At 43.4% G+C, this 15,027-nt stretch overlaps 1 protein-coding gene across 1 annotated transcript; it reads right to left on the bottom strand.

Annotated features, from left to right (window-relative positions):
- Window positions 1–1,940: 1,940 nt before the first annotated feature.
- On the bottom strand, window positions 1,941–4,902 carry LOC144692775 (uncharacterized). The gene is made up of 3 exons (XM_078561857.1): window positions 4,662–4,902; window positions 4,531–4,570; window positions 1,941–2,407 (listed from the first exon to the last, which is right to left on the bottom strand). The coding sequence occupies exons 1-3, from the start codon at window positions 4,827–4,829 to the stop codon at window positions 2,040–2,042; spliced, it is 576 nt and encodes a 191-aa protein (XP_078417983.1). The 5' UTR covers window positions 4,830–4,902; the 3' UTR covers window positions 1,941–2,039.
- Between the last annotated feature and the right edge of the window lie 10,125 nt (window positions 4,903–15,027).

Here is a 15,027-nt window from a genome sequence, read left to right as displayed (position 1 = left end):
TAAATATAATCTTGAAACGAAAGAAGTCCATGAGCTCCTCTGACTTGCTATTGAAGTTGAGGGTGAAGGAGAAAGAGGGGAGGGGTTTAAGAAAATAACTGGTCTTGGAGAAAAGTAGCCAGAGGCTACATTTGCATTCCAGATGGTCCAAAAATAGTGCGCAGTTTTGACAGAAGAAAATGGGACCAAATAATGTGTTCCAGTCAAATCTGGTGATGGATGGCAAAACCAAATGTCTGCCATAAATATTCAAGACTTCAAAGGGCACACCAAGGGGGATGACCAGGATGAGAGAGTTAATGGGTTTAATGCAGATAAGGGCACAAAAGCTAAGTCTGCAGATGTGATTGTGCAGACCGATTATAAATGATCAAAAGTCAATCCCATTTCCATTGCAGCATGATACTGGAAAAAACAAGTACAACATGAGATGCTTTAACTTTACCTTCTCGTTTTCCTCCCTCTCCAAAGGTGATCATAACGTTCAAGAACGATTTGGACCGCTACTTGAAAAGGAAGATGATAGAGGACGATGATGAAAGAGTAAGGGATTGGGACTAATTGTTATCACTGTCCAAGTCGGCAAATGCACAATTGGTGGACTGGATTCCATTTGTGCTATGTGATTCTATGATTCTTAAACAGAAGGTACCTAACTGCTTGATGTGTAATTCTCACACTCCAGCCCTCCTAAAGTCTGTATTATAAAGTAATTTTAACTGTGCTTAAAAACCCCATACTACACGTAGGGAGGAATCTTGCAGTCCCGCCAGCAGTGGGAAGTTTAGCAAGCCAGGGGAACGTAATTTGGCGAAGCCAAAAATCAGTTTCCTGACAGCTGGATGAATTTTAAGTTCTCCGGGGGGGTTAAAGGCAGGTTGAGATGTTTGAATCTTCAACCTTTCACATGCATTAGCATTTCATGCATGCTCATTAAACGGCCACCACGCCGGAATTCAGTCCCTCCTCCAAATGAGGTTCCTCGCCAGCGAGAAATTAAATCGTTCACTTTTACGACTAAAAGATGCAAGTGGTGCGCACCTGGCGAGGTTGACTTTGTCCATGACTGACGCCGAGTTACCGCTGCATTGTCCCCTTTGGGGAAGTGCCTGTGAATGTCAGCCCAAGCTTGGGGTGGTGGCAGTGCAAGTTGAGTGGAGGGTGATCAAGGAAGGGAGGTAGGGGTAGCGGGGAGGGGTGGAGCAGTGGCCGGGCAAAGGTGGAAGGGATAGTGAGGGCTGTCTGGGCGCCCATTCAATATGGTGCCCGGATCTTTGACCCCAATAAGGCAACTGCCTCCTGCCTGACCCCGACAACGAGAATGGGCGAGATTGTTGCTGATGTACATTAATAAACTGAACAGCACAAGATCGCGTATGGTCAGCGGCCCTACGCTCTCTCCGCCCCACCTTCCCCCCCCCCCAACCAACCAAGCAGAAATCACTCCCACTTCTGCACCGGTCACTGCACTCAAAGACCCGAACGGAAGATTCTGGCCATAGCCTCTACAATATTAATGCAAATACGTCTTCTATATCCCATAATATCCTATTACCACAATCCCCTTAATAACACATGCCTGTTCAATAACATCCTGCATAAGATATGCTAATGCCAATACAGCTAGCCTTTTCAAATAAGTTTTAATTAATTGAATGACATTGGTTCTGGTGTTTTGATGTACTCAGTTCGGTTGTGCAATTCATAAAAGCCCAAATACTAACAGCAGTATTTTCTTTAAAATATTTACTTTAAGCGTCTATTTACAGAAAATTTACAGTTGTTATAAAAAGGGATGATTTGTGACCGTACACTGATTTTCACGACCCCGCTCGTTATTCGTGAAAGCCAATTCTCCATGTTACAAGTAACGCATATTACAATGAGAGAGAATGAACATTGCTGACACGATATTGAACAACTGTTCAGTGGTAAACATGACATCATAACTGGAAACTAGGTCAGTGTCGCACTCCTCTTGCGTTTGCTGATAGGTCCAGCGCTATGGTCGTCTGAAAAAAAAAAGGCCGGAGACCTTTCTATAACTGAAAGAGACTCAGGAATGTTTGTGTCTCGCCGTTCAGAACACGGTCGGGATTTAATTTGACGAAAATCTTTGTCCCTGCCCGCAGTTTGTGCGTGCTCCCAAAGTATACAGTGTTAGAATGCAGCGGCGCTTCTAAGCTTTGTGAATGTTCTGTGCTTTGATTGTCTATGTTGAGTTCCACATTCTTCCAGTTACCCTCCAACATCACCTGGATATAGATGAAGTAGAAGCCTTTCTTGTTTATTTCCAATGACTTTTCAGTCCTGTTGTACGTTGTGCAGTTTCCAGTGTATACATTACCAACCGAGGTCTCCCACGCAAGTGGCTGGTTTTCACCCTGTCCTTGTTGCGATTTGGATGCTGTTTCAAAGCAAAACATTATAGAGCGTCAAACTTGGCGCACAGGTTAATCATACCCCAACCCCCCCAAAATAAAAAAAGGGCGGATTGCTACGGAGCACTTTACCTTTTAGCGCGTACGATGCTTTTTTTTTTGGGTCCGAAACCTTTTAACTTTAAAACAAGCCATGTTTCGAACGTAGTGATTGCGTAGGGAAGCATTTTCAGTTGACTCACAACCAGTGTGCGTGTTGTTTGTTTTGTGAGGCGGGACAGCGTGGGCTGTGCTTCCCTCACTGAGTTAGCCACACTCGTGTGGAGAAGGCGGTGAGATCCAGCCTCCCTTCCTTGACGAGTAACAACAAACAAGCCCTAACCATGTGCCTGCAGTTTCAGTGCCGTTTTCACATAGACCCACGTGAGAAGATCTCTTGCCATCCCAGATCACAACCGCGTTTAATGTGTTGACAGCAGCACCTGGAATATCACGTTGGAAAACGTTAACTAAAGTAAAGCAGCTGCGGATACTGGCAATCTAAACCACAGGCTGGGTGGGGCACTCAATAGGTCGGGCAGCATTGGGTGGGGAAAACTAAGATGTTTGAATCTTAAAAACCAAAAAAAAACTGCGGATGCTGGAAATCCAAAACAAAAACAGAATTGCCTGGAAAAACTCAGCAGGTCTGGCAGCATCGGCGGAGAAGAAAATAGTTGACGTTTCGAGTCCTCATGACCCTTCAACAGAACTAAATAGGTTCCAGTTCTGTTGAAGGGTCATGAGGACTCGAAACGTCAACTCTTTTCTTCTCCGCCGATGCTGCCAGACCTGCTGAGTTTTCCCAGGTAATTCTGTTTTTGTTTGAATCTTAAACCTCCTCCACTGCTTGACCTGAGTATTTCCAGCATTTTCTGTTTTTATGCAATATTGGAAAGTACTTTGCCGCACCTGTAATCACACTGTGATTAACCGCATCATCCAGTCTGCAAATATTATTCAACATTAAAACCAACCCGATCTCCAAAACAGAGCATGCTTAACACACATCACGGCCGCTGCGAGAATTTCGGGCTTACAGCAGAGTCGCCAAAGCGGACTTATTGTTAGAAGAGTAACCATCTGCATTCCCATCCATCCCAACCCCTTCTGCAATGGACAATGGAGAATGAAAGCTGCAGCTCTCGAGCAACAGGACCAGCCCAGGATTTTACCGAAGGAGCTGCAGTGGGACACTGTCAGCTCACATCGTTGTGGTTTAGCAGAAATTCGCATGTGTCTGCCAAGACAGTGTGGAACCTAACAGCACCCCACTGAGATTAAAACAATTGCCAGAGCTCCCTTGGCTTCAGCGACTGGAGTTCCCCACAGATGGTTAACAAAATAAAAACAAAATGCTGGGAAAACTCAAGCGGGTCTGGCAGCATCTGTAGAAACTCTGAACAGGAGCCATATGGACTCATTCTTGTTTGTCCACAGATCTGCTGAGTTTTTCCAACATTTTCTGTTTTCATTCCAGTTTTCCAGCACCCGCAATATTTTGCTTTCATCTACATCATTAACACGCTTGGCATAGCTTCCCTGTGGTGCGGTGTGCAAACCCGTTTAATTATCAATGGGTTAGCACTTCTGCTAAAATTGCAGCCAAGGACACTGATGCAAAAATTGTTCCACTCACTCAGTCATTTCCAGGCTAATTAATCACTTAAAGTGGAGTGGCAGCATCCTGGAACCTTACTGCACAGAACGAGGCCGTTCGGCCCATCGTGCGTGTACTGGCCCACTCCCCTTCTCCTTCAGCCCCGGGTTTCCTCTGAAGGCATTGCCTTTCTGAAAGGAGGCCGTTAAGTCACGATTTGCAAAGCTGCAACGATGAAACACCAGCCCCCGCAGATAGCCCAGCTTATTCTGCACCCCAAGATTTTCACCAAACTTTTACGCAGTTCTGAAGAAGACACGTTCTATTTCGAAACGTGAACTGACTTTCTCCCTCCACAGATGGTGCCAGGCCCATCTAGCATTTCTAGCACGCATTTTATTTTATGTTTTTTTGACCACACTATTGGCACCGGAACGCTAGGACATTAAAAGGGGAGCAGCAATAAGGTGGAAGAAGCAGCGCCAGCGCTGAACAAATATGTGTACTTACCAGCTATCCAATGAGTTATACATTTCTCTGATTTGGGTATCTGTTGAAAGAAAGAGCCATTAGAACCTATTGGACGACGATGCTGATTATTATACAGAAGGGGAGCAACAAGTGTGGCGAATAAAACGCACCTCATTCTCCTGTTGCCTGCTGAGGAAGTAAAACGAGAGACAACTTCCAGCTAGAACCTGGGCCATGGTTATCATTATAACCAGAAACCAATAGAACAGTACTCTGGGGCACTTCCCACGGGCCTTTGGTGGGGCTTCCACCTCACTCAAAGGTGCAGTCACGTCCATGGTCACTTCACCCGGTGTGAGCTAGGGGAATGGGATCTTCATGGAAGCTGGGCTGCAACTTGACTGGTGGAGGATGAGGGAGCACCCACCTTATATATATATCCATCCCTCGACATCCCCTCCATATGCAAATTATCTCGATCTGGTGCGATTTACCACACTTCCCACACACCGGCAAACCGTCTGCCGCATTTCAATCCTGTTAGCGAAACTGAGAAAACCCTAAAGGAACTTTCACTTGGCAGCTTTCCACTTGTGTGAAGGCGGAAGTAGCAGCAATCGACCAGCAGGAGGAATATTCCAAGGGCAGACCTGAACGAATCCACAGTACAAAAGGGTAGTTAACAGCAGTAGCAGTGAAACCCAATCCCCGCACAACCACCCGGGCGAAAGTATCAAACAAATAGCCTGGTGAAATTTGTCAAACTGTTTGGAGTTGTGTGGGGGAGGCGGAGGAACTCTCACTGTGTACAGTAAGCATTCATAGGATTTCCCCATTGACCCCGGCCCACTGATTTTTACGAGAAAATTGATTCAACATAATTAGCAGGGCCAGCCACTGCTCGACCCCCATCATGAATGCAGCAGCATGTGCCAGCGTGGGATAGAGAACAGAACATTGAGTGAGGGTTAAATACACTGGTGTTCCCTCGGAATTGGTACTGAGGCCGTTGTTCCTGTGTATTATACACTTACGCATAGTCACCTCCACCGATTTGCATCATCAGTGTGCATTTCTGTAGACCGATGTATATACATACATGTGCACAGACATATTATATACATATTTGATTTTCTAAGTCCTTGAATGCACTGCCTCAAATCCCTGCCATCCTTCCCAGAACTCCATGTCTGAATCCCTCCAATCAGGTTTCCACACCTGCCAAAGTATCAATATAGCTCTTGTCAAAATCACAAATGCCATTCTGTGATTGTAACAAAGGTAAACCCTCCCTGTCCTTCTCAACCTATCTTCAGCCTTTGACACAGTTGACCACACTGTCCTCCCCCAAAGCCTCTCCACTATTGTCCAGTTGGGTGTGTCTGCTCTCACTTGGTTCCATTCTTATCTATCTAATGGTAGTTAGAGTATCACTTACAATGATTTCTCTTCCCTCCCCCACACCATTCCCTCTTGGGTCCTCCAAGGATCTATCCTTGGATCCTCCTATTTCTCATCTACACACTGCCCCTTAGTGACATCACCCAAAAACACACCAGTTTCCACATGTATGCTGATGACACTGAGCTCTACCTCGCCACCACCTCATAAAGCTCTCCACTGTTACTAAATTATCAGACTGCTTATCCAACATCCAGTCCCAACTGAGCAGAAATTTCCTCCAGTTAAATATTGGGAAGACAAGAACCATTGTCTTCAGACCCCTCAAACTGTTCCCAAGCTATTGACTCTATTCCTATCCTTGGCAATTGTCCAAGATTAAACTAGACTTTTTTAAACTATCATATTTGACACCAAGATGAACTTCTGACCACATAGCTATGACATTACCAAGACTGCCTATTTTCAGCTCTGTAACATCACCCAACTCTGCCTCTTCCCAGCTGCAGCAGAAACTAACATCTACTTCTTTAGATTTAACTGTTCCAATGCACTGCTGGCCAGCTTCTCAAATTCTACCTTTCATAAACTTGAGGTCATCCAAAACTCTGATGCCCATGTCCTTACTCACGTCAAGTCCCATTTACCTATCACACCTGTGCTCACTAACCTACTTTGCTTCCCGGTCAAGCAACATTTAAATTTAAAAATTCATATCCTTTTCAAATCCCTCCGTGGCCTCACCCCTCTCCATCTTTGTCATCTTCTCCAGCCCCATAGACCTCATATCTACGCTCATCTCATTCTGCCCTCCAGAGCTTCCCTGATTTTAATGCTCTGCCATTGGTGGCTGTGCCTTTACCCAAAAAGCCCCAAAGCTCTGGAGTTTCCTACAGAGACCTTTCTCTCCCTCACTACTTCTCTTTCCTCCTTACAATGTTCCTGACAATCTACCTTTTTGACTAACTTTTTAGTCATCTACGCAACTATTGGATTAAATTGCTCGGTGTCAAATTTTACTTTATAATGGTCCTGTAGTGTGCCTTTTTTCCCATCATTTTTTCCCATCATTTGTGCCATAATGACACAAATTGTTGTTAATTTGGACTTGGGCTGAGGAGTACTTGGGAAACGTTTGCAGATGGCATACAGGAAGGAAACATGATTATTTGTGTAATGGATTGTAAATAACATTAGGAAAATTGATGAAATTTAAATGGGAAAAATGAGAGATTATACAAACCGTGAAATTGGTATTCCCTATTACATACACTTCAAAAATCTTTCCAACTGAGAATTTACTAAAGCTACTACAAATAGGGCTGTAGAGTACAAAAGTACAGGTAAACCTCTGCAAGGCATTGCTTAAACTGCAATTAGAATAATGGCCTCTATTTTGCTGCCAGCATTCACTGTCATTATTCTACTGAAACTCCCAATAACTTCAGGAGTTTAGACATTCGCAGAATATGATGGAAATCTAGAGGGTGCTATAAATGGGGTGTACTGTAGAGTTTCCCCACAGACTGCAATCTCCCTAGCAATCATGATTTGGTGAAAACATCAACTTTTATTTGATGGTTTCACTCTAATATCCCAGGGTAAAGTTACACCTTGTGGAATGAGGCAAAAACTGGGTTTTTGATGGCATGCCAACTGGTAAATTACCAGCCCTGGAAGCTAACTTCATATTTTTATATTTGGAATGTCAAACTTCTCCAATATGATAGAAAAAAAGTTCCACATATTTTTAAAAACATTACTTTTACGTCTGTTTATCTTTATTTTAGCTTATCATAATGTAGTCACACATTTATTTCACTTTCTCAAATTTAAGTTAAAAATAAGATTTTAACTGCTTTTAACTTCCTGGTATGTTGTATGTGAAAACTTAAAATGCACTTTCTCCAACATATTGAATATTTTACCTGAAACAGCAATTCAACAGGAACCAGAATGATTTTATAAAGTTGATATATATTTGCAAAACTTACAAAGCAGAAGGGCCTGGGAATCAGCCTCAAGACCAGATCAGAATCAACTCAACAGTTGATCTCAAAATTTGCTCTCTCTCTCACACACACACACACACCCCCCAACTCATGCTCTCTTCATTTTTCCTAATTCTTTTAGGAGAGCCAATGTAGGTGTGATGGGCTGAATGGCCTCCTGTGCTGTTTGATTCTGTGATTCAATCCAAATAATACAACTTTATTTATTGCTGTTGTCAATCTATGTCAGTCCATTTATGTCTGACAGGAGCCATGCTTGAAGCTAACTGAAAGTTACCTGAAACTGCCAAAATGTTGCATACCTGCTTGCTGACATCACTGCTGCTGCACACCAAGACATTCTCTTGACTGTGCCAAATTTAAACTGTTATTTGGAATGTGGAAATTCTCACAACAAAAATTGCCAAATCTTTGTGGCAGCTTTCTTCAAGATCACTTTGCTGGTACCCACAAAATTGCATCCAGTTTTGGATGGTGTGCTTTAGTATGAGTGTGAAGAGGCTGCCAAAAATTATCACTAAGCTCATACCAGGTCTGAGAGGCTCCAGTAATGAAGAGAGATTGAAGAAACCAGGCTTCTTCCATGGTAGAGGGAAATCTGATAGAGTTGGTAAAGTCAGTCACCAAAGGGCATAGAAAATGAAAGGAGCAATGCAGAAAAAGACCAGCTGGTGCAGTCATGATGCAGTAAAAATCATGAATTATAAAAACATGTACCACATCACTGCTGCCCTGTGACCTTCTAGGATTGGTTTAAAAAAAATTAAAAATCTAAAGTCAATTTAGGGAGAAATACGTTTCTGGAAAATTCCTCTTCATTTCCCTTAAGACCAGCAGATTATGCCACCCATAATTCATACTACAGTAATTATTCCACATGGCTTTTTTAAAGCCATGATCTCCACCCTATGCTGTTTTGAGGCTATGCAGTGAATCAGCACTAGCTACATGAACTATAGCTTGACCCATATGTCCAGTTTCTTCTAGAAAAAGAACTTCTGCTACACCTCCTATCAAGGTGTGATGGGATGAATGGCCTCCTATGTCATAAAATTCTAAGGTTAATTTAAATAAGTGTAATTTTATTGATTGTTGTTCTCAGTCTATTTATGTTTCACAGCAGCCATCCTTAAAACTAACTGAAAAAGTTACCTGGAATGGCCAAAAGGAATGTGCAGAGGCACGGATAATGGGTAGATTGAGATGCTACAGCTATGGAACTTAGATTTATTTAGACCAGTGATTCTCAAACGTTTTCCCGACCCCATTTTAATGCTTTTAAATTGACGTGATCCCAGAGTGAGGGAAGGGTGGGGAGCTGAGAGAGTGGTGGGAGTTACGAAACCAATTTGAAGACTCTGAACTTTGCCCGAATTGATCCCCAGCAACCAAGAATTCCTCTGTCCCCACACCCCCCTCCATGATGTCGAAGTTTGGCATCTCCCTCCTGCTTGCCAACTCTCTGCCACTTGCCGCATCCCTCCCGTCCCAACTTATTGCTTCCCTCTCCCAAACCCTCACTGAGAATGAGGGCTCAGGAGATAGGAGCTGAGGCGAGAGGAACCGAGCGAGGGAGCAGGAGAGACAGTGAGGGGGTGAGCACACCGCAGGGAAGACAAGTGACCCCAGGGCAGCATAGTGAATACCACTGGATCAAGCTGAAGGCAGCAAAATGGAGGCTGGCTCCAGCACATCTCATAACAACCAGCCAGGGAGTTATAGCTCTAGCAAAGTGGCCCCATTGCAAGAGTTCCATTAGGGCCATTCTGCAGCCGCCATTACAGCCTCAGACCTTGTGACCCCAAAATCTTGTCCCACAACCCCACTGGGGGTTCACGGTCCACAGTTTGGGAATCCCTGATTTAGACAATGTGTTTCTGAACCAAAAGCTAACCATTTCATCTCATTGAAGATATGGGTTGTTGTAGCCTTACAAGTATCACATGCAACACACAGAGCAGGGCTGGGATGACACCCTCCGTCCCTCCATGACAACTCCTCTGTAAGAACTCCGTTTCTCTTGTGCATTCCCAGATTTGCTTTGCTCCACCATTGGCAGCTGTGTTTAGGCCCTAAGCTCTGGAATTTCACCTTAAGCTTTTCCACCTCTCCATGAAACTCCTTAAAACATGGCTCCTTGAGCAGGTTTTCGTCCCATAGAACCCTTACCTAATTTTTCGTTGTGGCGTGGAGCCAAGTTTTGTTTGATAACTCTCCCATGAAGCAGCTTGGTTCAATACTAGGATCATTGCTTTTCAGTGATATATATTGATGAGAACATAAGAAAATGAAAAGTAAACCATATGCCCATTCGAGCCTGCTCCGCCATTCAATACAATCATGGCCGAACTGCCTCAACTCCATTTTCCCACCTGCTCTCTCAATCCCTTGATTCCCTGAGAGACTAAAATCTGTCTACCTCAGCCTTAAATATATTCAATGATACAGCCCACTGGGATAGAGGATTCCAAAGATTCACAACCCTCAGAAATTTCTCCTCATCTCAGTCCTAAATTATGATCCGCTTATCCCAAAGCTATGGCCCCATGTTCTAGATTCCCAGCCAGTGGAAACAACCTCTGTGTCTACCCTGTCAAGGCCCTTCAGAATCTTGTATGTATAAATGATATCACCTCTCATTCTAAATTCCAGAGGGTTTGGACCCAATTTACTCAGACTCTCATCCCCGGGACCAATCTAGTGAACATAAGCTGTACTGCTTCCAGTACATCTTTCCTTAAATATGGAGACCAAAAAATTGCACATGGTATTCCAGGTGTGTTCTCACCAAAGCCCTATACAATTGTAGCAATAATTCCTTTCTCTTGTACTCCAATCCCATTTCAATAAAGACCAATGTGCCATTTGCCTACCTAATTGCTTGCTGCTTGCTAACTTTGACACAAAACTTGGAAGTGTAATGAACAGTGAGGAGGATAGTGGTAGACTTCAAGACAGACTGGTGGAATGGGTGGACATGAGAGATGAAATTTAATGTGGAGCAGTGTGGCATGATGCTTTTTAGTAGAAACAAAGAAGAGGCAATATAAAATAAAGGGTACAATTCCAAAGGGGGTACAGCAGAGGTCTGGGGTACATGTACACAGATCATTGAAAGTGGCAAGGCAGGTTGAGAAAGTGGTTCAAAAAAACACAATCCTGCTTTATGAGTTGAGATGTAAAGTTCAAATGCAAGGAAGTTATGAAGAACCTTTAGTTCGACCAGAGCTGGAAGTATATGCTCAATTTCTGGCACCACACTACAGAAAGGGCATGAAGAACTAAGAGAGTGCAGAAAAGATTTATTAGAATGGTTCCAGGAATGAGGGACTTTACTTACGTGGAGAGACTGGAGAAGCTGGAATGGTTCTCCTTGGAGAAAAGTTGATGGTGTTCTGAGGTGTGTCCTGTTATCTGGGCTATGAGGAAGAGTGGGACTTAGTTAGTAGACATACTCTGGTATCTGCTTCACATTTTGTTTATTAGTACCACATCCAAACAGGTTACAGAGTTGATACGTTACTCCTAGGCATGATTCCAACCTCTCAAGAGTCAAACACATGCCTGACTGGTGTTCAGTGGTACATCTACACCATACATTAGTATGTCCCATCTGTTAATCCTTATGCTACACCTCCCTCAAATATGCTATCCTACTTTTTAACAATATGAAACTATGTCTTAAAATTTTAAGATTACATTTCTGTAACTCCTTTTTTACAACTACAGATTTTACTCAACTCCAGCTCTTCCCCTCCAAGTCACAGCCCTGGGGGATTTTCTCTCCTCCAGTACTCTTGGCCCTTAGCAAAAACATCTTGGAGACATGAGGGCTTTCTTCTGCATCTGGTAGGATGTCATCATCTGCTGAATAGGACAACATTTTATTGGCATTGCTGTCAACGTAGCTGGGAAGCAGAGTGTAGATTACAGGATGACTGAATTGTAAGGACAAAGACTTTAACAAAAGACTGATCCAAAAGAGAAGACTGAAGAGCATTGACCTTTGGACCCTCTGAGCCTAGAAGAGAAGAACTCAGGACACTGAAGAACTTGTTGCTCCTTCAAAAAGGACTCTGGGAAGAAGCTTCAGAAAAGGAATAATCTTCGATTCCAGGGAAGACTATCATAGCTGTATCATTCACTGCTGACTGAAAAGGCATTGAAGATTTGCGATTTCAGGCATTGAAAATCCGCGATTTCAATTAACTTAGACAACAAAGGAAAAAATTAACCAACTTCCAGTAGGGCTGTCAGGAAAAGAGATGATTTTCCAGGAGGACCATCTATTTCTGTAGGCAGTGGTATGACAGCCACACCTCTCTGTACAAGGTTGCTCCACGGTGGGCAATGGGAAGAATTTGAGGATATGGAGACACGACGGCATCATATCCTGTAAAGAGATGAATTTCCTGTAGACAATCAACTCAGGGACAAGATTGCTGTACAGGATTATACAGCTACAGACGTGCTAAAGATTCTGCTGCAGCTTCTGTGCTGGCCTCCAGCTCTGGAGGGAAGATGACTTTCAGCTGGGACTGAAGTATGGGTGGCACTTGACTTTCACCCCTTGAAGGTACCAGCTCTTGAGCAGTGTGATCCTTGATGGACTCTGACCTGGACTCAGGCAAAGCATTCTCTGTGGAAGACTCTTCATGGACAACAGGAGATAAGTAGACAATACATTGGTAGGTTCAGTGGAATTAAGATCTCAATGCTGCTTAGCCACTAAAAGCTCAACTGATTCTTCTGAAAAGACAGACTTCATAAGGTGCAGCCATCAACAGGAAAGATCATTTATTCTCTAGGATGTCATCTCCAAGAGATCACTCCAAACTTCAAGTGATTCTTCCTCATCACACTCTCGGAAGAGCCAATTTTGGTCCAGCAGGTCTACATAGGGATGGCCACCATCTGTTACAGTGCCTTCTGTATCCACCGCCTCCTCATTGTGAAGAGCTGAGAGGTTCATGACTTCCGTGTCTGCCCTGGTCTAGTGGATGGTGTCTGTGAAAGTAAGGAACTTACTGCTGATTGTACAAACTTCCTCAGATTCTAAATAAAAGGTTGAAGATTGTTGCATGAAAGACTGAGTCATTCAAATGATGAGCGTCATCTGTTTTTTTTTAGGATTCCTAAAATTATGACAACATTGCCACTCAATAGGGATGTACTATGATTAAGAAGAACTTAGAGAGAATCAACAATCTGCCACCCCTTGTAGCAAAGAGGAGCAATAATCCTGCCTTTGATTGGAAGGTCTTTCCCACCTGGACCTTGTAATTTGATGTCTGATGGATAAAGGGTCGCTGGTTGAAGCCAGTTGAGGTCATCTGCTAATATGTTAACAGCAGCTCCAGTATCAATTTTAAAAGTAGTATTGAAGCCTTCAAGTTGGACTGCAGCTAGCCTGGATTAAGACTACTTCCCCTAGGAACTCTAATTTCATCTTTTGCTTGACTTTCCTCTTCTGGAAGGAATGTGTTTCATAAATTCTTTCTGGTCTTCAACTTCCATTAGAATTACTGGATTTGCAGAAATGCTGGAAATATGAAGTTGTCACACTGGAAGCATTGAGCCCCCAGGCATCTAGGCTTGTTTTATTATGCCGCCATGCTTTTGTGCCTTTTTGCGCAGTTTGGTGGGCTTTCTTGTGGTGGAAGCACTGCCCATGGGCCTACTCAGTCAATGGAGTCACATGGAGCCTCGGAGTCACCCCAAATTATAGCCTGATTTGGCATCGGAGTTAGGGGTGCATCATGCACTGAACCATGTGCTCAATAGTGGAGTTCTCTGATGGATCGAAAAAAGGTATCACAAAGGCTTTAAGAATGGACTCAGTCTGTGGTGGACTCCTGCCTTAGGAGAATGTCATCTGCTACTGGACCTAGTGCATGAAGAAAGGAACTAACCTGAAGCTTTGGTTCCTTTTCATGAAGGCCTATTGCTGCTTGGTACTCGGGGAAATGATGTTCCCATCATTCCCACTGCTGGCCTCTCTGGAGGCTCTTGAGGCAGTCAAACAGGTGGGGCAAGGGCAGGGACTGCTCATCAGGTACAGTCATCATTACCTCTCTCCAGTGTGCCTCCTTCTTCCACTGAAATGTTTTAAGCTGCTTTCAAAGGTTTCCTCACTGGTGTTATCAAAGAAACCACAGAAAGCAGTCCAAACAGTCTCAACAGGCTGAATGGGCTTCTTCTGTGCTTTAACCATTCCACGATTCTATAATTTTACTACATTTAAAGCTGTTGCAGTTGATTGGTGGTGGGGAGGAGGGGGAGGGGGAAGGGGGTATGCATTGATACTCAGTCCTCAGCAGACAGTGCAACCTGATACTGGCAATTAGTGGGGATGTTGTAATAGAAACTTGCCAGGAAAAAAGGGAAAAAACAAACTCTGGCCAACTTTATAAACATAATTTTCTGCAGAACTTTGCCTAGCATTTATGAGATCATATAATATAAAAACTTGGCAAACTTAATTAACTCATGGGACAAAAACAAATCAAATGCTTCCTGGCATCACATCCAATTCTTTGCTCATATGTTGTATCGATATGCCCCCTAATGTTCCATTTGTTTTGAATACCTTATTTAAATTGATTTCATTATATCCTTTTTAAAATTTCAATTGTATCCTCTTAAGCCTACATTTCTTCAAAATGAAAGCTCCTGGCTTTCCAACCTATCTGCATAATTAAAAGGTGCTTTTAAAATGGGCATAGCAAGCTCAGAGCAAATCTCTTGGGTTTCATTCCAACTTAGGAAAAGTGATTTACATTACACACAATACTACAAGATAAATATTGACAAGCAAGAACTTCCAGCCCAGCTGAGCTCATCTATCCAGTACACCAAACAGCCTACGCCACTAGGTAAAGCCTTCCAACCCACCAAGATTGGTGTTCCTGGCAGAGGACTGCTCACAATATCTCTATGCATATGGGTGATGTTCACCTCCTTTGCAAACTGGCTTTAAGAAGGAGACCAGAAGTCAGGCTTTACTCAGTTTCTGATTTATTCACAAAGTGAGACATTACAAATGTATAGCTCCTAACTCTACATCCCACCACTTATGTGCATAGGTAATTATCCAATGATTGATTTCCCCCCTCCCCCACTC

Source organism: Cetorhinus maximus, chromosome 17, assembly GCF_964194155.1.
Source record: "Cetorhinus maximus chromosome 17, sCetMax3.hap1.1, whole genome shotgun sequence".
NCBI lineage: Eukaryota > Metazoa > Chordata > Chondrichthyes > Lamniformes > Cetorhinidae > Cetorhinus > Cetorhinus maximus.
Note: the sequence above shows the minus strand (reverse complement) of the source record. Positions and strands in the feature narration are given on the sequence as shown.

Bases quoted from the DNA above. Each gene is read 5' to 3' on its own strand.
- LOC144692775 (XM_078561857.1), bottom strand. From the start codon at position 4,829: ATGGACGTGACTGCACCTTTGAGTGAGGTGGAAGCCCCACCAAAGGCC. The intron at 4,571-4,661 runs GTGCGTTTTATT...TTCTTTCAACAG, and splicing joins GCAGGCAACAGGAGAATGAG to ATACCCAAATCAGAGAAATG. The intron at 2,408-4,530 runs GTAAGTACACAT...GCTTTGAAACAG, and splicing joins TATAACTCATTGGATAGCTG to CATCCAAATCGCAACAAGGA.